This window comes from Leptosomus discolor, chromosome 6 (genome assembly GCF_034619465.1).
Source record: "Leptosomus discolor isolate bLepDis1 chromosome 6, bLepDis1.hap2, whole genome shotgun sequence".
Taxonomy (NCBI): Eukaryota; Metazoa; Chordata; class Aves; order Leptosomiformes; family Leptosomidae; genus Leptosomus; species Leptosomus discolor.
Genome location: NC_141396.1, coordinates 24,361,658 through 24,384,104, shown reverse-complemented (window position 1 = coordinate 24,384,104; position 22,447 = coordinate 24,361,658). Strand labels below are relative to the sequence as shown.

The 22,447-nt window shown below is 40.8% G+C and overlaps 1 protein-coding gene across 3 annotated transcripts in view; it reads right to left on the bottom strand.

Moving 5' to 3' along the window:
• VCL (vinculin) overlaps window positions 1–21,050 on the bottom strand; it is a 63,296-nt gene extending 42,246 nt beyond the window's left edge. For all 3 annotated transcript variants that reach the window (XM_086466455.1, XM_086466454.1, XM_086466456.1), the window contains exon 1: window positions 20,883–21,050. In XM_086466455.1, the coding sequence (XP_086322581.1) occupies window positions 20,883–21,050 (168 nt within the window). The remainder of the gene's footprint in view (window positions 1–20,882) is intronic.
• Window positions 21,051–22,447: the final 1,397 nt, after the last annotated feature.

The window sequence follows — 22,447 nt, the reverse complement described above, 5'->3', positions numbered from 1 at the left end:
GAATGCAAGAAAAAAGTTTACAGCAGGTGGTCTTCAATTTGAAGGTCATTCTAACAATCATTATTAGTATTTTATATTGAACAGTTAGTCAGAAGCAATCAAGAAACAACTTCTGCTGAAGTTACAATATCTTCAAGCATCACTTCTAGTTTTATTAGACCATACAAAAAGCATTTCTCCATTCAGTCTGGAAAGCATGAGTCTCTTCTGCAAGAGGATTTATCTAGGTTCACTACTCAAAGAAGCATTAGCAACTCATAATATACACATTTTATATATGCACTTTATAGATTTATACATGCACACACATATATATGGACATTCTTTGCTACTACTAGCTAGGATCTTTAGTCTTCAAATGAAAGTAACATATAGGATAAGTCAATTCCCATTTTCATTTTTTGTGGGAAGTTTTCATCTCAGAACTGTCCTAAATTCCAAAGACATTTCTCTTCCAAGTCATTCAAAGCAGAAATACTCATTCCTCCAACATCCTCAGCACTATATAGCACACAGACAGTTGCCATGAGGCCTCAATTAAAGAGGTCCCCTACCTTTCTAGAAGGACTTTTTTTTATATATTTTAAGCACCAATACAGCACACACAACTCACTGTATCTGTTTAAATATTAAACTCCGTGGCTCACAGGAAGGCATTTAAATGTTTACATAGCCATTAATTAACCTTTCCAGAAGTTGCTCTTTGCATTTGTAGCCAAATACAGAGAAAGTAAGTAAAGAACAGTGTACTCCGCATACCGTTTAACAGGCAAAGTCTCAAAACATGAAGCCACATTCATGACTAAAAATACACAAGCCCAAAAGTGTTTTGTGGGTTTTCCTTTTTAGCTTTGTGGTTAAGGGGACTTCTTTTTTGTTTCTTACTTTTTTTTTAAAATAAGATCCAGTTTCTTCAGACTAAATTTTACATGGCCTAAGCAATTTTGGACCACACTATAGTGTAACACAAGGCGAAGATTCACTCATACTTCTCCATACTCCAATACAAAGTGAATGAAGATTTTTCCCCTTAAGATGTAATAGCTACACATTTCCTTGTATTAGCTTCATGCTAATACAGAACAATTATCTGGGAAACCTCTATTTTATTTCTATCCAACAGTATACATGTGGAAACAACAGAATTTGTGCTGGGGTTTCAGATACTCTTACCTTCAAGATAATCTCTCCCTAACTAACAGGGAAGCAACAGTCTCCATGGAACAGAAGCTTCTTCTAAGTAATACTGAAGTGGCCATTACTCACGGTTCCAGAGAAACTTCACGTAAAGAGACCATAACTTCTTGAACACTGCACCTGCCCAGAGCAGCACAGAGTAAGGGAAGCTCTGAAGCAAAACCTACCAAGACAGTTTCATAGTTACAACTTCTACACATCCATATCCATTTTCATGCTCCTTGGGAGATCAGAGGCAAATCAGCTGAATAAAGAATTAGCTATTCAGCAACAGGGAACAAGAGGCAGACAAGTCTAGAAATTTGAAGGATATGGGACACTCACAAGTCAAAGTACATATGACCACTGAAAAGCCTTCTACAAACACAACTAGAACCAGCAGGAGATTCAGATTTCCTGCTGCTTTTGGCTTTTAACCTTGCTTGTAGGTCTTACGCACTCTAATCTGCCACTGAGTAGCAGATCAGTATGTTTTAAGCTTCCTGCTGGGGAGTATTTTCTCCACGGAAAAGCAAGAGGAAAATTTTCTGATCAGGCTGAGGTCTTTCCTTATAACCAGTTTTGCAGCTTTTTGTTATGTCTGCTTCTACTGCAGGAAAGATAAGACATAAGCACCCCACAAGGTCCCTTTCCCATCATCTTAGCCTGCTGGATATAGCAAAGATCAGCTGTTCAGTGAGAAGAGGAAATAGTTTCAGCTTCTGTAATTCTCTAAGAGTTTGTTTAAAGAAAGACACCACAAACACTCAGTAATATCTAGTTCTCTTAACTTCTAGAAATTTGAAAGTACAAATTGCATATATCATATAGCATAAAAGACAAATTTAAGATTAGAGTCTGAAGTTTATATACATATATTGATATAAAGGACCAGCTTTTTAGGCCTTCAATGGACAAGCCTTATGGGGAGCAATGAACTTTGGGGGGGGTCTTTTGGTGGTGGGTTTTTAAAAAAAACAAAACAAAGATTCTTCTGAATGTCTATATTGACAATACTCGTTTGACAATTTGCCAAATGTTGGAAGTGAAGTTTTCCTTGCAGCTTATAGGATTTCTCAGTTAAAAAAAAAAAAGATGACCTTAGAAGAATTAGTTCTTGCAATGTTCCAGAAGCTAATTTAAGACACCTGCCATTTTAGCAAGAAGCCTAAAAAATATTCCCACATCATCATCCAGTGAAGACATACAGCCCTGGCTGTAACACTAGCAGAGTCCCAAGTTTCTCCCAAGAAATAAGCTACAGTATGAGTTTTGCTTGACAAATCAAAGAACCACTCAAAGTGATCTAGTCTGTATGCTGTAAAAGCAACTTTACCATAAGCCATCTCACATTAAAATCCAGTTGCTGGTTTATGCATTCTTCCATGTTTTGCAAGCTTCCGAGAAGAACAGTGACATGACAATGGGAGCATTAAATCTGACATCAAAAATCTGTTATACATCAGTGCAGTTCCATGAAGTTGTCTGCAGCTTCTCTCTCAATTTCTTTAGATGTCCAACCCTGAAAAAATAAACTTAAGTATTTGCTATAACTCTACAATGACAGCATTTTCTACATTATATTTCCATGTCTAGAATCTGCCTCAAAGCAGAGTTGCCAGTCCTTTCCCCCTATCCTGCATTTTAAGTGAGTGAAGCTGGCCTAGATTTCAAGACTATGAACAATGCATCAAGCAGAGCTAGAAACGAGCCAAAGTTACATCAGATTTATGCCTATTCCTTGCTGGCATAGACGATGTACACTTCAGTCCAGACTAAAAAAAATACAACATGGGCAGAGAATTAAATCTTCATGAAACCATTTTGAACTTAGGTTACATACTGAGGGAGTCTTGCTCACACATGACAATATAAAGAAAATGATGACTGAAGTTAATGGTAGCCAGTTGTGTATCCTATACCTTTCAGAATTCATCACTCCCCATAAGGCTTGTCCATCGAAGGCCTAGAAAGCAGGTCCTTTATCTCAAACTGAGTTCAGAGACAGTTTGTTTCAGTGGGTTCAAAGGTGGCAAGGGCTCAATAACTACTTCACAATTGTTTGGTTTTTCCTTTGTGAAACCAGTCATTGGAGCCAAATTACACGGAAAGCTTTTGGGAAGGAGCTCTGCAGCAAAAGAGAAGCAAAACAGAACTTAGCTTTTTACCTTCATTGTTGTCAGTCACAGTATTTTGATTGCAACACATGTTCTGTCTTCATAGTATCAAGTAGATCCAGTTGTTGGTATTTCAAGCTATTTTGCTCAGCTCTTTTAGAAATACAGCTGTTTGAGTCAATGTTGGTTTATCATGTCCTGACCCTTAGCTCCATAATCCATGTGGTAAAAGCTAGCAAAACAGAACTGCATACATCCTGGCATAGCATCAAAGCATAAAACTTTGCCAGATCCAAGTCAAACAGCTTTGGGGTACATCACGAAATTTCTTGGTCCCACCTAAATTTTACAAGTCACTCAAAAATCATCATTGGATGACATAAACAGGTTCCAGTAAAGACAGGACTTTCTGCAAACTGAACAGAAGAGACAAGCAATTCTGAAGTGCTTTTAGAAAAATCTAACAGAACAGGTTTACAGGTCACTCCTCACAATCTAATCCTTCTCATTCTGTAAGACTGAAAAAAGTCAGTTATAACAAGGTACCTTTTTTTTTTTAAACACAAAACTTTTTTCCTTCAAAGCCTCTTTGGGAAGCATTTAACAAAGCAAATTTCCAATTTCTTCACCATTCCACTCATCTTACTTTGAATTCAAAGTGTGATATGTCACTTGCAATTAGTGAGTTTAACACTGGTTTAAGCAGATCTAAGTTTTTCTACTTCTTTGTAGGAGAGCAGGCCAACACAATTAGAGACTGAAAAATAAGCCCAAAGAAATACACAGATGAATTCTCTTCCTACTTCTAGGTTACACCAAATGAACAACGCACATATACTACCCATGACATCAGTTAACAAGGCCACTCTTCCTTCAAGTCAGACATGAACCTAAAGAGATTGCTGAATTGGAGCCTATCCAGTTTGCCTTTCAATTAATATGGAAGCTGTATACTGGCTCCTGGTTTTCTCATGATTACCCTGGAGACTGCATTCCAGGCATGGCAAGGTACAATTTCAAAGACATCTGGCAGTAAGTCAAGTAAATTAGAACACTCCAGCCATCTGGTCCCTAATAGCAGCAAACTGACCTACCTGTCTACACTGGTGATTAAGACAAACTCAATTGCCTGAGGCTAAGGAAATCCTGCTGTCCAAGTAAAATACATAACTATGAAATGAGAACCATATGGAAAGCAGAAAGTGACATCATTTAGGTACCAAAGTTTCTTCTTCTAAACCAGTACTTCCGAGTTAAAACTACTTTAAGACATTATAACTCCATTTCAGTCACATAACGTAAATCAGCTCTGACCTTTCAGCATATACAAAACTTAGCTGGGAAAAATAAGGTACAATCTACAAATGAGATTCACAGCTGCAACTAGCTACTTTTACCTTACAAGGAAGTCGAAGTGCCTCATACCAAACAGCACAGACTCCAAAAGCTCTTCCGGTTCATTTCCATGTACCCAGCCCTGTGAATCACCACCAAGTTTAAGCATCTCTTAGCATGAGCCATCCTGCAGATCTACACACAGGTTAGTACTGTACTAAAAGATAACACATGTGACAGAGCTAAATTCTCTCATTATTCAGATGCTTGTCTGAAAAGCAAGTATACACCATGATGATGCTGGTAGGTTTGCATCAGCTTTGACAATCTGCTAATGTTGGAGAGAATTTTGCTTAATGAGAATCTTGCCCTACCCCAGTAACCGAGATGCATCCTGTCCCCCCAGCCTTCCAAGTGTTAAAGTAGAAATATCTAGAAAGTTTACTTCAGACTAAGGCTTTTTGGCTCTCTTGGTAACAGCATAATAATGAAAAGCCTTACCATAGGAAATTCACAGGCCACATCAAGTGGAAGAAAGATTTCTTTCCAGATACAGCAGAGTGGCCTGTGAGAATGTGTGTTTCTAATATACATAAATATTGTACTGCACAGTCTCTAAACCAACCCAAGCTATAGCTTCAGAGAGGTAGTTACAGACTTTCTTCCTGGGCTGGTTTTTTCCTTCATCAGAATGACAAACTAAGTTGGGGGTGGTCTCTGTAACAATAATATTAAATTGTTATTTCACTTATCCATGTTTTGGCACAGAAAATACTCAAGGACCTGAAAAAAGAAATTGTGTTCTCCGTTACTTCTTGTGTAAGTTTCAGATACAGAAGAGTAGAGGTTTCTTCCTCTCAAGTTTCTAAGACATCTGACTATATCAGGTGCAAGGCAGACATCCACTATATATGCCTTAATTTCACTTTGATATTTAGTTAACTACAAAATCTGTTACTACTTTTTATAACCCATTTTACTTTCTGAAAACACTGGTAATTTGACAGGTATTGTTAACTACCTGAGTCATTTTACTATACCACAACTGAAAGTGTAGGTTGGCTACCAGGCACTAAATTTTAGTATCTTCTATTTGTTGTACGGAAATCATACTGACTTCTGAATACCAGACTGTTCCACACTGATCTGCCCTCTTCCACAGAAAAAGAGTGCAGCACTCTTCCCTTATGAACTCCTTCCTAAAGCATCAGTGGTTCCAGTAACAGAATTTTTCGAAGTTCAAGACAGCAACAGTTTCCTGCAGGAAGACAAAATTTATAAGCATAAGAAAGAAAAAGAAGTTCTGAACACCTCTGATAGCAGGAGAGGAAGAATACCAATCATTGATTTTAAAACACAATAAATCAGAATAAAGACTCACTTCTAGTATGTGATAGGGGTGATGCATTTTTTTAGTAGATAAACAGAATAATACTCCCACCATTTATATGACACTGCTTTTTAGCATGTTCTAAATCTAACTATTTTGCCAGAGCCACCGGTCATGAGATCACCTTTCATTCTAAGCAATTCTGAAATTCTTATGACAATTCTCCCCATGACACTGTTCCAAGTTACTGAACCTGTTCTCATCTGCTTGTCATCAATGCTAGCTTATTTATCTGCAGCCTTGTCAGGCAAGTCTCTATTTCCATCACCTTGATGGGTTACAAAAACCAAATAGGTTTAGTGCTAAACAATGTACTGAGATAGAAAAGGAATACTTAAGAGATGCTACCTTAATGTATTTAAGTCAACCTACAAATGCAGGAACTAGACAAGAGTTCTGTCCTTCATTGACTTTTTTTAATCCTAGTGTTTCTCTCTAGGGAAACACACTCATCTAAAGTTACCTTTATTGATAAAGTAATATTATTCACTGAGTTTCTTTTAATATTATATTAAAAATATCTTCATGTGCTCATTAATATATGGTTGAAGAAACAGAAACTCACAGCATTCATCTTTTGGCATAAGCCCTGCCACAGTAAATGTTTCTTCACCAGCAAGATACATAACATGGTATTTCATAGTGATCATCCACCCTCTGTAGCATATTGGACAATTTGTCTTTCATAAGTCTCATTTTACTTGACTAACAGTTAATTCAAGTGTACAGTAAGTTAACAGTATAAATCATTGCTCACATGTTAAATGGGATGTTTTAATTAGCTACAACAGTATCTAGTTCCTTAAAGAGAATAAGGACTAGAAATAGTGGGCTGTTTCCCAAGGGACAGTGCTCATTTACAGCACTGTTAAAAACTTGAGTGTGTCAGAAACTTGTCATTATGTGATTATTTTCCAGCTTGATTTTGCCTTCAGTGCCTGTGATCACTTATACCAGCTCTGCAAGGAATTCAGCATGTAGAAGACAATCCACTTATTTGCAGAGGCACCACAAAGAATTTGCAAACTATTACAAAGCAACCACTCAGCAGAAATAACTGACAGACATTAAAAGTCAAACAAAGAAATGTCTGATCTGGCATTAGATGAGTTAGATGAAGACTTACTCAGCTGTTAAAATTAGTTTTTAATAAAACTTAAGCTTACTATGTAGTCAAGTAACAAACTACTTTTCACATCCAAAAAAGCTTTAAAACACAACTACTTTCAATAGCATTTGCTGTCTATTTCTTGACTCACTGAAAAAGAAAATTATTCTTTGAAGAGATTGGTTTTTTTGTGGTAAGCGGTAATAAACTAGGGCATAGCAGCAGATGTTATCAATGTACTCAGAATCTTCTTCTACAGGATGACATAACCAATAAGAGTGGTGTAATCAAATTATTAGTTGTCAGCGATTCCTTTTAGAATTTTTATCATTTAATTTATTCTACAGACCTAATTTCTCACTCAGAATAATTATTGTCTTCCATGCCATCTAGAGCAGAATCTACTCTTAGCCACTTTTAGACACTACACTCAGTCATTAAAACCTATTTCCAACCAGTGCTGGAGCCAGCCCACTTCTAAAACAGTGCTTTGAACTAACATTAATATGCATTACATTGTACTTCTCTGTTCACCCAACTAAAGCATTATGAAAGCATTACTCCTGCAGTCCCTACCGGAAAGCTCAGTTCACATAATACTAAAATCCAGGGGACTTTTCTTTCTATCAATTGATTTGTTCGGCCCTATTACTGTAGGCAGTAGCATCTGAACATGCTTGATGCGACAGACAGACTTTCTCAGTGCAGCTATGTAACACAAAGCTACTATTATCTGCAATTGCAAGAAAGTGGGAAAAATTAGGTAGTGTAAGCAAGCAACTTGAAGGTTACAGTCCAATACATACAAACATCTAGGCTAAAACTGCTTATTTTCTTAAGTTCCTATGATTGGCAAAGCTGGCCAAAGCCTGGCTTCACCTCTTGCCTACAGAAGGAATAACCCTAGTCACTGTTAGTTTGAAGTTGTAGAGAAATAAAGCCTCTATAAATTCGTCAGAAAAATTCACCTTTTAATTTGACACTGAATCATAAAGAAAGATCAGAAAATTCAACTTCTTTAACACAGAAGTTTTTTCACTGTAATTTGTTAGCATTTTAGAGTTCCACTATGCCAGGCACTGTGCAAACATATATTATCCAGTTCACATACAACAGCAGACCAGTACTGTGTCACATAAGAATGCTGCCAAGTCAACTCCACATTAGAAAAAGGCTATTCAATTACCACCAACACTTGACAGTATAACTACTAACACTTGGAGAAGTTATAGGTACCATTTAACTGTTAAAATCCTTTTAGAAGTTTAATACAAATTAATGAAAAATTCTTTAAATCTTTTTAAGGTAAGCACATTTAGAGATGAAGTTCCTTTACCTGCTACAACAATGTGGCTGAAAAGAGAAACAACAGTATTGCTGCAAATCTGACTAAAAGCATCTCTTATAACCAGAAGCTACCCTTGTTCCCAACAACATTTTGTCCTATTTGAGCATAAAAGCAATGGAACAGGAAAGAACCACTCCTCTGAGCAACCATTACACTATATTAAACAGAATGTTAGTTTTTGGGCCAGCTAACAAGCTAACTGGAAAACCTGTCTGAAGAAAGGAATTACACTCAATTGTGAAAGCAGAAGCTAGATCCATCAAGGTCACAAACCCCTTAACAGCTTACTTCCTCTATTGCCACACAGTAACACAGTTAGTTACCAGCATCACCAAAACATTTAAAACCAATAAGACACGTGCAAGAAAGTCTGCTTTTTACAAGAAAAAAAGTGCAGGGTAACTATGTAAAAGTGGGCCACAAGGAAGGCTAAGCCACAAGTCTTTGCAGCAATAACTGCTTCAGGGTCGCAAAGACCCTTCAGCATTTCACTGTCCCGAGGGACTGGAGAACAGGTCAGAAAATCCTACTGCACCGCCCTGCCCCTCTCCCCCCCGCCCCCCCCCAACCAATTGCCAGAGCAAAATTGTTATGCCAGAAATTACCTTGCAATTGAGAGATAAAACACTTTATAGTCTATAGCTTTGAACTACGATAACCACTGATGTCAAGCTGGGAAGAGAAAAAAAAAATCAGATCAACAGAAAAACACATTCCTTCCTGCAGCATGGGGGGTGGGGTGGGCTCGGCTGCTCTGACAGCTCAAGTGCCAATGGAGTCTAGTCAAAGAGCTAAGGAATGCAGATTTTCTCCAGCATTAACAGAAATAAAAGAAATGCCATGCTATTACTTCTTTGTCTTCCTTGGAGAAAAGACTGAAGTCAAGCTGAAACCTACCTAAAACTTACTGACATTCCCACTCCCTATGCCTTGATTTTTTTTGAGAAAAAGGGAACTTTTTGCAAGTATGGCAGAGAATCAAGCAGTACTTCTTCAGTTGCTACAGCTGTCAGTAGCTTGGCAGTTACCAGCCCTTCACAATCCATTTTTTTCGTCGTTGTATCAGGGCAAGCTAAATAAAAAGTGACCTTTTCACTACTACTGTAGAGTTCGAGAGAAACTCCATGTGTTTCTCTCTGTTATTCAGCAGAACTATTATACTGTAAAAGCTGCAAAGACAGCTAAGCCTGTGAAAGCGACTTTTAGTGCAGTCCAAAGACTCATCCACTAACTTCTCACCTAAAATGAGATAAGAGTTACACAGTAACATAAGAAAGTGTTTTCACACTTGAGAATAAGTTTTCATTCAAGTACTGAGTGGGTTTTGTGACTTGTTTGTAACCAAGTCAGCTTTTGAAGAATTAATTTAGGAATATTTAGACACCTGTATACACATTCAGAGGCTGAAGTGTGAAACATCTTTTGAGATCAGTCTTGAACAGTTATAAAAAAAGTAAGATTTTTTAAAAGCAAACATGCACAGGCAAGTAAACTTCCCTGCAGCTTCCAACTGGATGCTTGTAGCAGCTTTTTTTTAAATAGTGATAACTCTTACAATAAACATTCAGTACATCACACATTCTAGTACTAAAAAAACCTCTCCTAAGCAAGTTTAGGTGACTACATGGATGTATGTTAGCAACTGACAAGGTTTCCATAAAGTTTAAATAGGAAGGTTGAACATGCCAGCTTGCATACAGCTAAATCTTAGCACTAATTGTTTCATTCAATTATGCAATACTATATCCCATTTTCAGATTAACCATTTGCACAGGCAGATATTTTACTAGTTTATCAGAAGTCCATTTGTTCAAAATGTAACTGACTGTGGTCACCAGGAAACAAATCCACCTAAAAACTCTTGAAACTTACAAGTTATCTGGCTCTCACATGTACTAACTATCAGTCTTGTTGAAGTCTGCTTCTGCTTCTTCTGAGGAAGTATTTGTGCAGACAGACAAAACAAGGCTTGACTAAGAAGAGAAAGCTATTAATGCTTCCCTCCTCAAAAACAGTTGCAATATGCAGCCTCTTCCAAACTTGGGAAAAGCCTTGAAGACAGCAGAGGAAGCAATTCATCTGGAATAACTGTAGGGTGAGATGACAGCTTTTAATAGCTTCTCTGCTTGTCAGGGGTCTTCAGACTCTTCAGCAACTGAACGGCTGATACCCAGAAAATGGCTGAAAGACTAGAATGGGCAAGGAAGCTGATACAGACTTTCCTGGCTCAGACTTCAATAAGCTTTCCATTTTGATGTGCCTGCTCCTTACATTATATAACAACTATGTGATAAGAATTTTAAAAAACACCAAACAAACAGAAGACGGAAGAGAACAGTCACTACTGTTTGCCATCACACAATGACACTTGTGACTTACCCAGTACAGGCCAGAGTGCTCACCATGAATTCAGAGGTTACAGAAATAACCACTACTTTGGCACTTTGTGATGAACCTGTTTAAGAAATTAATTTATATAGCTATTTTCTTGTGCACTCTTCAGCATTAAGGATGGACAGGCTTGTCTTTAGTTCATACAAAGACTCAGATGCAAGTTTAGTAACATTGTACTTTACTATTCCCACAAACAGATAATAAACATTGAAAAGAACACTAGTTCAGTACTGCCATCAGTGTGTCCATTAGAAAGAAAAGACAAAACCCAATCTTTTCCATCACCTACTTCAAAAAGATGCATTGCTGGATAAACACCATCACAAGAATATGAAGTACTCCTGAATATCCTTAAGAACTGCAAATGCAGTTACATTTACATTTGTTACAGAACAAGGCTTTTAATCTTTGCCTACTGCTAACCTGAACTGAGACTGTCTTGAACTATCTGTACTTTAATCTGTATCTTTTAAGACAGTTAAATTTAGACAATTTTGGAATCACCATACAAGATTCACTGTATCCTAGTCAAGCAACTGGAAACTGTCACAACTCTAGTTGCAGCACACCCAAATATTTTAAGCCGCATACACAAAGACATCCAAGTACAAAGCTTCAAAAACTAGCCAAAGCAGTGCTTTTTCTCAGTTCTGCTACTCATCACTTCATTTATGCACCATATGTACCCGAGGACAAAGATTAAGCATGATAGTTGCTCAAGTCAAACCTTCTTAGGTCATCACAGAAAACCAGTTTAACATGAGAACTGCTTACCTCCACTGCAATAAGAAATACTGTACTTTTTGTACTTTTCCTATCACACACTGTAAGCTCCAAATTATCATCTTTCATTAGTAGATAGATACAGATGGAGTAGCCAAAGACAGGAGGCACTCTGCTGTTAGAAAAAGGAAGAACTAGTTTGGAATGCAGAGGTCAGATGCAACCTTAGCTGCAGTGACCGTGAGCTGGGGAAATTCAGGATCCTGAAAGGAAGAAACAAGACCAATCAGACCCTGAGCTTCAGAACAGACTTTAGCCTCTTCAAGGACCTATCTGGAGAAATCCCACAGGATACAGTCTCAGAAAGAAGAGGGGTTCTGGAAAGCTGGGTGATTTCCAAGGATCACCTCCTCCAAGCTCAAGGATGACTTCCTGCTCATCAGGGTGAACCAAGCAGAGGTGGCAGTAGGCCTGCACAGATGAACAGAATACTCCTAACAAAACTGACATGAAAAGTAGGCATACAAGTGGTAGAAGCATGGACAGGGGACTCAGTAGGAACAAAGAGACTATCTGAGCATGCAGGGATGGGGTCCATCCCAAAGTCTATCTAGACTTTAATCTGCTGAGGGGCATGAAGGGCAACCAAAAAAAATGCTTGTGTAAGTACAGCAGCAGCAAAATAAAGACTAGCTAAAATCTGGGCCCACTGATGAATAGGTGGGGGGCCCAGTCACAACACAGAAAAGGCTGAGGTACTCCTTACCCTCTTTACCTCAGTTTCTACTGAGAACATCTGCCTTCAACAAACCCAGGTCCCCAAGATGCACTGAAAGTTTGGCACAAGGTAAATTTATCCTTGGTGAAAGAAGATCAGGTTACATTTGCTATTCTGTGGGTGTAACCACTAGATGGAAAATGCAATGCAATTTTATTACAAAAGTTGTCTTCATAAGGATTCTAAGCCAACAGCAACAAGACACAGAAGTTTACTACAGGAAAGGCTTGTTTCTTTTCTCCACTCTTTACTGAAGAACCTGACATGAATCATCAGTTCCCTACCCTACCCATGCAGTCAGGGTAGTGGGAAAGTGTTCCAACATATGTTCTCTCAGTAAGAGAAAGAGTTAGAAATCATCAGCTAAGAATCAATATTAGCTGACAGTTTCAGTAATCATGGAAAGCCTTTGGGAGTTAAGAGGGGGTTCCCCCCCCGCCTTCTTTCCCCTTTCATCAGCCAGTACTGTTATCCATTGATCATTATTCATAACGTAAACAACTATTCTGAACCATCAGAACATTATTTACTTGAGAATAAGAGATTTGTTCCAAAGTGAATTGTTCAGTATATTTTCACAGAAAACTTTGATTCTAGTCTTAGCATAGGGGCAAGTGCAAGTTATACCTCAGTAGACTTGAATTATTAGGCAAAGTAAACAAGGGAAAGATTTGCTGTCTCTAACGATTCTCTATTCAGTTTTTCATACACTTGCACTAAGGCCTGAAATTACTACAGGGACAAAGTAAACCTACTTCCAAATATTACACACATAGCGCCCCCCCCCCCCCCCCCCATTCAGTTTGGAGCTGCTAGGATGCTAGGCTCATGTTTTGAGGGGATACTTATTGGTGAAACGTTTGTAACTGAAAAGAAGATCCAGACTTTATTTCATCATTTCATCTCTCCATGCAGCAAGTTGTTACAAGGTGACCACATAGTGCCTTCTGAAACTCAAGTAGTCACAATAACCACTGACCTGTAGTGTCTTTTCATGCATGAACACAAGTCGTTATTTTAGACTCCAATCACAGAACATTATTTAGGGTTAATTCTCTCCTGCCTGTTGTCATAAGAATTAAGGAAGAAATTACACAATTAAGCATTACAATTCATTTAGTGGATGCACTTATAACTGTTATATAGTTATAAAAGAGAAACTTTACTGTTCAAGTTGGATAAAAACAAATGTTCCTTAGTAAGAGCTCCTATTGCTGTGTTTAAAGATAAATGCCAGGAAGGTTATAATATTGCAGGAATTAAGAACCATGGCTGCAGAAGCAAGTTCTGTATCAAGAATTGCTTCTCAGCATTTGACTTAGTAAGTGACAGAATAGAATTTGTGTCACTAAGGAAAAAAAAAAACCACAAACAAGCAAACAACGTTACATTGTGAAGTTTCTTAAAGTCTAGTTTGCCAGTCTGACTTGCTTTTCAGACTGAGTAGTATCAATCTTCTGCCATTTCTAACAGTAGATACTTTGTCTTCATATTTGAGGTGAAAAAATACAAAGCCAGTAAGACTTCGTAAAACAACGAAGCCAGAAACAAGAGCTTAGACACAATACATACAAACTGTACAACAAAGAAACAGGGATAAATAGCTAATCTTAGCTGTATGTGAACCCTCTACCAAAACTAAGCAGTACTCAAGGCAAGGACTGCCTGGGACTGGCCTATTCTTTTCTTTAGAAAAGTAATTGGCAAAAAAAAAAGGTGTCATTTGTTTTTTATTTAAGAAATCTAGTCGATTTGGAACAGGAAACAGACCCTAGCATTTGCAACAAGCCACTAATGATTTCAGGCATCATTTCCAGTAACTAGCATTAACACCACATGTTTGCTAACATCTTTAAAAGCCCTGTCTGGTTCCACACACCACACACACACACTCACACACACCCACCCCCTCAGTCCTCTCAAAGACTTGCTTCATCCATCCAGATTTCAACTATATTAGGAAGGGGAAGACACCTGTAAGTTCTGAAGCTACACATTTCTAAGTGTAAAATACACTGAACCATATTTTATTTGGTTTGTTGTTTTATTAAACTCTGTAAAAGGAATTCCATGTCTACCGTCCAATATCACTATCTGGAGAAAAATATCTTCTTTTTGAAAGCACAAATCAAAACTATATGACACTCTAAAGTTACAAGAAGTCAGGAATGAGAATAAATCACTAAACATCGACCCTTAATATGGTTTTAACAACTCCTCCCTCCCTGGTGTAATTCACTTATGCAGCAGAAAGTATATGTTAAGTTTTTCCAGAACAGTAGTGGTATACACCATATTGTTGGATTTTTTTAGTTCAACTGCCACTTTAAGGTTATCCATTCCACAATAATATTCTCAGATTTTATGCCCAAAAAGCAAGCTGCATGTAATTACTAATGGAGGCATCCACCATCTCAATGCACATTTAAAGGAACAGAGAACAAAAGATTCCTTTTAAAGCTGATGGAAGAGACTGGTATAAATTAAGTCTCCAAATATAATAAAGAGATTATTCCATTCAAATCAGAAGCTGATTTATCATTTATGTAAGGATAATTCTTAACAGATAAAAGCAAGAAAGAAGTTTATGATGTGCTTTTGTTATTACAAAGTTGCTTTCTGTCTGCTTAATCACTAATCACTCTTCCCCCTGTCCCTCCCAAACACACACCCTAATGGGTTTTAACCACTTTCTCAGAGCATATGGACGTTTCCCACAATATGGTAAATTATCCCTAAATAAGTTGCAGGTACACTAAAGTAGAATGCTCTATTTCAAAACAGAAGGAAATTTTTATTATTTAATAGACACTCTAATGTGCACTAACACATTAACACTAATCACAAGTTTCTACTACACATAGACTACTAGAAACCTATAAGGAAAAGACTTACTCCCTCATGAGATCATCAGGGCTCTTCCACTATTCTCATTCACTTGACACTAAGTTTGAGTTCTGTAGAGTTCAGATAAGCTGCTGTAACATCCCTTTTCTCTCAGTGTAAACATATTCCATTACAATAAACTGGGATGGGAAAGCACAGGTCTATACATATCCCATGACAACTTACAAACATCAATTAAAAAAAATTAGAAAGTTACTACAATGCCTTGACAGTCATTGTGTTGTGCAGAAAATTCTGTAAGGAAAAAGCTTATCTTTTTCCTTTCTTCTCTATCCTTTTCCAAGATACATAAATACATAAACATAAATATTGCAAGCTAAAGTTTCTCTCAAAAAAGAGAAACACTAAGCTGGCCTCAACAGCTCATTCCTCTTGTATACCCTAAAATATGTCACCTATGCCAGAAGAAAACTTAGGGATGAGGAAGCTCTTTTACCATGCACTCTCCACAACAGTCAGACCATTTCTCCTCATTCTAAGTGTTTAGGCATGTATCTGACTTTTGCTGCTGAAACCATAACAAGGATTTCAAGGCATTTTTCACAAATTCATTTATATAGGTAATTTCCAAGCTGGTGGTTTGCAACTGTTGGTAGGCAATTCACAGCTCGTCCAAGGGAAAATGCACCACTCTTTCTGCATGGCCCTGCAACCCCAGGCAGCTTCACACTTGACAGAGGTCCACAGATATGCACCCAGAACATACCGACTGATTCAGCTGATTACTACTGCTTCATCCACTAGGATGAGATAGGACAGCTGATACAGCTACAGTAAATACAACTCTTCCACAGTTGAGGGGTTTTTTGTTTGTCTGGTTGGCTTGTTTTAAACTTCATGTAAACACCCAAGTACTGGTATAGAGTTTCACCTGTTTTGAGAGTAATCTGTAGGGGTTTTGTTGTGCTTAAATGGGGTAGGCTTCAGCTGGTGGTAGTTTAAAGAGACCGGCCTCACAACTTTAGGAAGCACCAAAAACTTCTGACATGAACGACTGTTTGACCCAGTGCTATATGGTGTAGTTCTCATCAAGTACAATCCCCATTTAAGCTTAATCTTACACTAGACTGCATTTATTTACTTAAAGCGCTTGGCCATGCTCTACTTATAGGAAACATCTGACAAACCATGACTATGAGACAGGGTATTTATAAGCTAAGAGAACTTTACTGATGGTTAGTCTGACCTGCTAGCTGTGGTTCGTGATAGAGATACAGAAAGACGTCATATAGTTTCATAAGCCTCCAAATCTCAGCAGGTAAAGGCATATCACAGTATCCACCAAGAATACATTCCTGAGAAAAGTGATACCAATTTAATAGAAAGTAAAGTAATTTTTCCCCATAAAAAAAGATAAATTGGATGCACGTAGACAATTATGAAGCATGTAGATTCAAACACAAAAGGACAGCACCTATAGCACAGAGGATGGAAAGGCAGAAGCTGCATCATCACCTAGACAAGTGCTGGCCTTTCAGAGCAGATTGTTCTGAAAGATCTCAGCCACTTCATTTGTCATCACAAGTAACTTTCATTATGAGCATTTCACACCAGTGTCACTTTCCTCAGTTGGCTCAAGCTCAGTCCAAACGAAGGGCAGAACAACAGGATAATGGTCATGCATTTGGTCTCAGGTATGGCAGGTCAGGTATTTCAGAGCATTGACCTGGATCAACAACACAGCCTCTGAAAAGCCAACATCTCAAGCTGCTGATCCTGCTCCAGTATTTAAATTACATGTGCTTCTCAAGTAGTTTCCCAGGTTCCCCTTTGTTACCTTAATTCTTATGCACAGAATTACTTGCCTATCTGTCAAAAGTCAGCAGCTTCACCCATGGTACTGTCGGTACTTGTCAGAGCAGCAGCAACACTGCTCAAGGAGTTCTGTCTGAAACAGTGGAGAAGTGACAAAAGTGGGCTATGCCTGTACTGACAGAAAGCCAGAATCCATACAAGGCAGTAAGTGAATGGAGTTTAAAACATCAGAGCAGAATTCGCTTTCTCTGTTTGGCAGTAATATAACATCACCCTGAACATAAATGCTTGTAAATTCTCTACTGGAAAATAGAGGTTTTCCTCCATGAAAGAAAGTTACTTTATATGATGTGCATGACAGGTTTATGTTTTCTGCATCATCATTAGTCATCTTTGACAAAAATCGCTCTTTCTAAAAATAGACTAAAAGTTTCATGATGGTTTTAAGAAAATAGAAGACCATCATATGGTTCATTTCCTCCCAGTCAAGTTTCACCAGTCAGAATTCAGAATTTCATTTCACTGCCTACTAAACTAATAGTATATTTAGCAAGCTCCAAGTTATTCCCCATCTATTGGACTTTACTATTTCCTCCCCCCAACCAATTCTGTTGTCTTAGTATTACACCTTTAGCTACAAGAAATACTAAACCAAACCCCAAGTCTCCCACAAGAGCCATGCATCCACTACAAATACCAGCCAACAAAACCATCAAGATCTTCAGTTTAAAAAGGACTGATTTAAGTACATTATTAAGCTTGTGATATTAATCTGAAGCCTCTCCCTCAAATTCTTGCCTCCAGTCAAAAGTTATTTTTGTGAAAAAAAAACTTCTGTTTACTTCTACATGCAAAATTTTTCCAAGGGCAACACATAGCTTAACTGTGAGATAAGGTATCTCATCCAATGACTTCAAAACAATTTAGGTCTTGTTCTGCAAAAGCTGTAACAGAATATTCAAGACACAGCCAAATCAAACTGTCATATATTGGGAACTAACAGAAAACAGAACACCAAGTCTTTGGTATTGACTATGGGAAAAATACTAACTTGTAAAGATTTAGTTATTTCATTAGCTTCAACAATGACTTAGACTATCCCTTACCTAGGATTACTATACAATTGGGTTCTGACAAGGAAGCATCCCTACAGTAGGTCTTGGCATGCAAACCTTACATTAAAAACCCAGGAAACTTCAGGCGGCTTCAGGTAAACCTTAAAATATAACACATCCTTTTCTGACAGACAATAGGGAAATGCATGCTGAATGGCAAACTTAAGGAAAAGTTCTCATACAGAGGTCTTTAGTCAAGTTTTCTAGAAAGACTCTCATATCTGTTAATCTGCTCCATCTTGGATATAGTGTATAGCATTAACTCCATTTCAGGAATGTCAACAAAATAGATTTTTTTAAATTACTACACATGGCTCCTTCCTCATAGCCATTTTCTCACCTCCTAGCCCATTTCCTCACACAGCACATCTCCTTGGCCTTGCACAAGAATTGGTCTCAGCACTTCAAACACTGCTACCAGCAGCTACTTACAGATGCAATAGTTACATGAATTAAATATTGCACCTCGCAAACTGTGGAGTCCTTACCATCCGCTGGGGAGCCAGAGGATGGTACTACTGTGTGTGACACGTTATCACCAAAAAACTTCTCTGCCAGTCAGTACTTACCATCATGTACACTTCATGGTACTACATGACAAACCCTGAGCAGACAGCAAGCAACAAAGAGCTAGCAGCTACCTTACTGTCCTGGTTATACTGACAATTCCATCTTGCTGTCACCTGTGAAGCCACTAGAAGATTCACAATTAGATAACCTGTCTGCACAAGTATTCCTGCTCCTGTGAAACTGCAGTTTCACAAACCACCTTTACACTTCAGCTGTAAGCTGAAAACACAGCTCCAGATAGGAAACAGAACTGTATTTTTCCTAATATAGTCAAAGCTGTATTCTACCAGATCAGGACATCTTCCTTGTAAGTACCACCTCAGATTACACCACCTCTATTTGCTCTTTGTGAATTAACACAGAAAAATAATTCAGTCTTTCCTTTTATCTAGCTAGCAGGCAAGAAAAGAAAACCAGGGGCTTTCAAAACAGTCCAAAATGAAAGAACTGGCATCAGTAAACTGCAGAAAGAAACTAATTCTGTTTCCGCATTTCTCCAATAAATGCTACTTTATCAGATCAGGTTTCTTTTGCTAGGGAGGAAATAGTCACACAACCCAGTGATACAGGCTAAGCTCAGAGAGGCAAAGCGTTATTCTAAAGTCTTCCTTTCAAGGAAAAGTATTTCACACACTCAGGCTTCACACCCTCACAGCCAATACACCTATTACATCAGTTGATTGCTGCAGACCAACTGTTCTTCATAAAAACAAGAGTTCCAGCACAAGTAATCCAGACAGTACATCCTGTAAAATTTATGGGGACCAAGAGTTGTAGTTACACTGTAGTAAACTGCAAAACCTCAAAGTGGCAAGTTATTCTAGCAGTAGCAAGTACCACAGGCCAAAATCTGATACACACATCACATTCATAGTCATCTTGACAGCTTCTTATACCCACAAGCCTCATGATTTCAGTGCATTAATACATCAGTTAACATTGATACTATTTTAATTGTATGTAGCTATTTCATTTTAAGGTAAAGTTTGCTGGTAAGGGGTATCGCTTGCCACAAATGACTTAAGAATTTTACAGGATTCGAAGTGAGCAAGTAAATGCTTAATGTGCAAAAATGAGCACAGAGTATCTGTAAATGAATTTAACAGAAGTGCAAGGTAAGTATTACTAGGTAATCCTTAATAAAATAGAGGGGTACACAACATTGCAGTGCCTTCTATATCAAACAAGACATTTCTGCCTTGCAACAGTTCGCTATTCCTCTGATGCTGTTGGTTATAAAAGTACTAATACAACTAAAACATTTCAAATGCATTCGTCATTTGCACTTCTCAGACTGAAACGTCCATACTGCAAATACTCAGGTCTTAGAGACATACTACATATAGCCACTTCCAAGAAGTCGAGAGATTCAAGTCGATTTTCAGCCACCTTTAGCTTCCCACAAGCTAACAGTAACACTCGAGGCTGTGTAGCAAACAGAACAAACTACAAATTCAAACTTTGCCCAGAAGCCACAGGTCTGTCCCTCCTTGACTCCTGTGCTGACAACTAACTGACAACCTTCACCAATATAAAAATCAAAATCAATTGCCTAGGACTTTTTTTGTTGTTGTTGTTTTGTTTTGTTTTTTTTTAAGGATAGGATCACGCCAAGGAAGCGTTTTGCCTTTTATAGTGCATACACTTAAAATAGGAGTCTACGAGACAGCAAAAAACCACCCAGCGTATCAGAGACATCCGTGAGACACTGCAGGGTGCGTTCCGCACCGAGTGGATAGGACGGTATAAACAGCAACAGTTACAGCGCTCCACTGCACTTCAGCGTGCCGGTGTCCCTCCGGCGGGGAAAAGGCAGCTTCTTCCCTCACAAAGGTGGTGAGCAACTCGCCGTTCGGACAACTCACTGCTCCTTCGCCGGCCAGGGCGGGAACAGCCGAAGGCGGCTTCCAGACAGGAGCCGCAGAGGTCCAGAAAGCCTCCCAACTTAACCCCTTCCCGGCCCCGGCCTCACCACCAGCGACACGGTGCCAGCTCCGGGGAAGCTGCTCCGTTACGGGGCGCCGGTGGCCGAGGCGGGGAGCCCGGCGCACCTGTACGCACCAGGCCGGAGCGGGCGGGCTCCGCGGGACCCCGAAGTTGGTCGCGGTGGCCAAAGTTGCTCCCGTGAGGAGTAGCGGAGGAGGCGGGCCGGCCGCTGCTACTCACCCGCACCAGGTTGCTGACAGCGGCCTGCACGGCCGACACGGGGGCGGTGAGGTCCGGAATGGCCTTGCCGTCCACCTCCCCCTCCTCGTGCATGATGACCAGGTGGGAGATCTGCTGGGCCACCGGCTCCAGGATGCTCTCGATGGTGCGCGTGTGGAAGACGGGCATAGCGGCGGCGGGGAGGGGGGCCGGGGCCCGAAGTCCGCACAAACTCCTGGCAAACTCTGTCCCTGCGGGCTAGCGCCCCACAGAGAAAACCGCGGCCTCCGCGCGAGAAAAAAAAAACGAGGAAGAGGAGGAAAACAAACGACTACTCGGACCTCCCCTCACCCCTCAGCGGATTATGACAGTCCAGAAAAGTGGCTCCCGGTTCAAGCTCACGGAGGCGGGACTCGAACTCGCTGCCCAGGTGCCTCCCCCTGGGAGCGCCCACCCCGCACTGGCACCGCTCCTCAGCCAGGCGGCGGCTTTTCAACAACCACAACCTACCCCTCCCACGGCTTCCCGCCCCCTCGGCCGCCCTCACCCAATGGTCGAGCCGGAACCGCCGCTCCCAGTGGCGCAATGCCACGTCCATCAACATTCCAGAGCCTCCCTCCTCCCTCCTCCCTCCTCCCTCCTCCCTCCTCTCCCCTCTCCCCTCCCCCCTCCCCCCTCCCCCCTCCCCCCCCCTCCCCCCTCCCCCCTCCCGCTTTTCCCGCACCACCCGCCTTCCCAACCAAGCTCGCTTGCGCGGGCGCTGGTTTCCCAGCGTTGAGATGACGTCAGACATTCTGGTGTCCATATAAGGAGACAATTAAAGCCAGGGTGCCGGGATTGTGGCCGGGGGACGAAGGGGGGGGGGGGGGAGGAATTCCTGCGCCACGCCCCGCCGGCGGCAGAAGTTTGGTCCGTTGGGTTGAGGCGAGGTCGCCCGGCGGGGTGCGTGTGGCTGGGTATAACCGCGGAGGGGGCGGCTGAAGGGAGGTGGCGTCCCTCGTCCGCTGTCTCCTGCCGCCGCTTCGGCCGGCTCCGCGTGCGGAGCGCTCCTCATGCCGCTGGCGCCACCGGCTTCCCTCGAGCGGCGGTAGGCGCCCGGCCGCCCGCGCGCGCTGCCCACACCCCTCTCCGCAGAGCGCCCGCAGCCCCCCCGGCCTGGCCCGCCCCGGGCGCGGTCCCAACCGCTTCCGCCCCCCTCCGAAGAGAAGTGGCGGGAGGCGGCGGGGGCCGCTTCCCGCTCGCTCCCCGCCTGAAGGGGAGGGAGGGGACCCCCTGCCGCCCCGCCCGCCGCACCTCTGAGGCTGAGGGGGCGCGGCGGGACAGCGGCCGCCGTCCCGGCAGCGCTCTGTCGGGAGAGCTGTTAGGCGGCCTGCTGCCTGGGGTCAGTGCCGAGTAGGGGGAGAGTGAACCCCGGCGTATATAACCGTTTCACCGTTATAACCTGTGGTGATAACAGCGGCACGGGCGCGGGAGCTCGTTTAAGTACATTTAGGTGAGCGACGTGGTTTCGGGGAAAGGACTACAGACCGTAGCCAGAGAGCTACATAACTTCCCGCCTTCCACTAGCTGTGCCGCCGGGGCTGAAG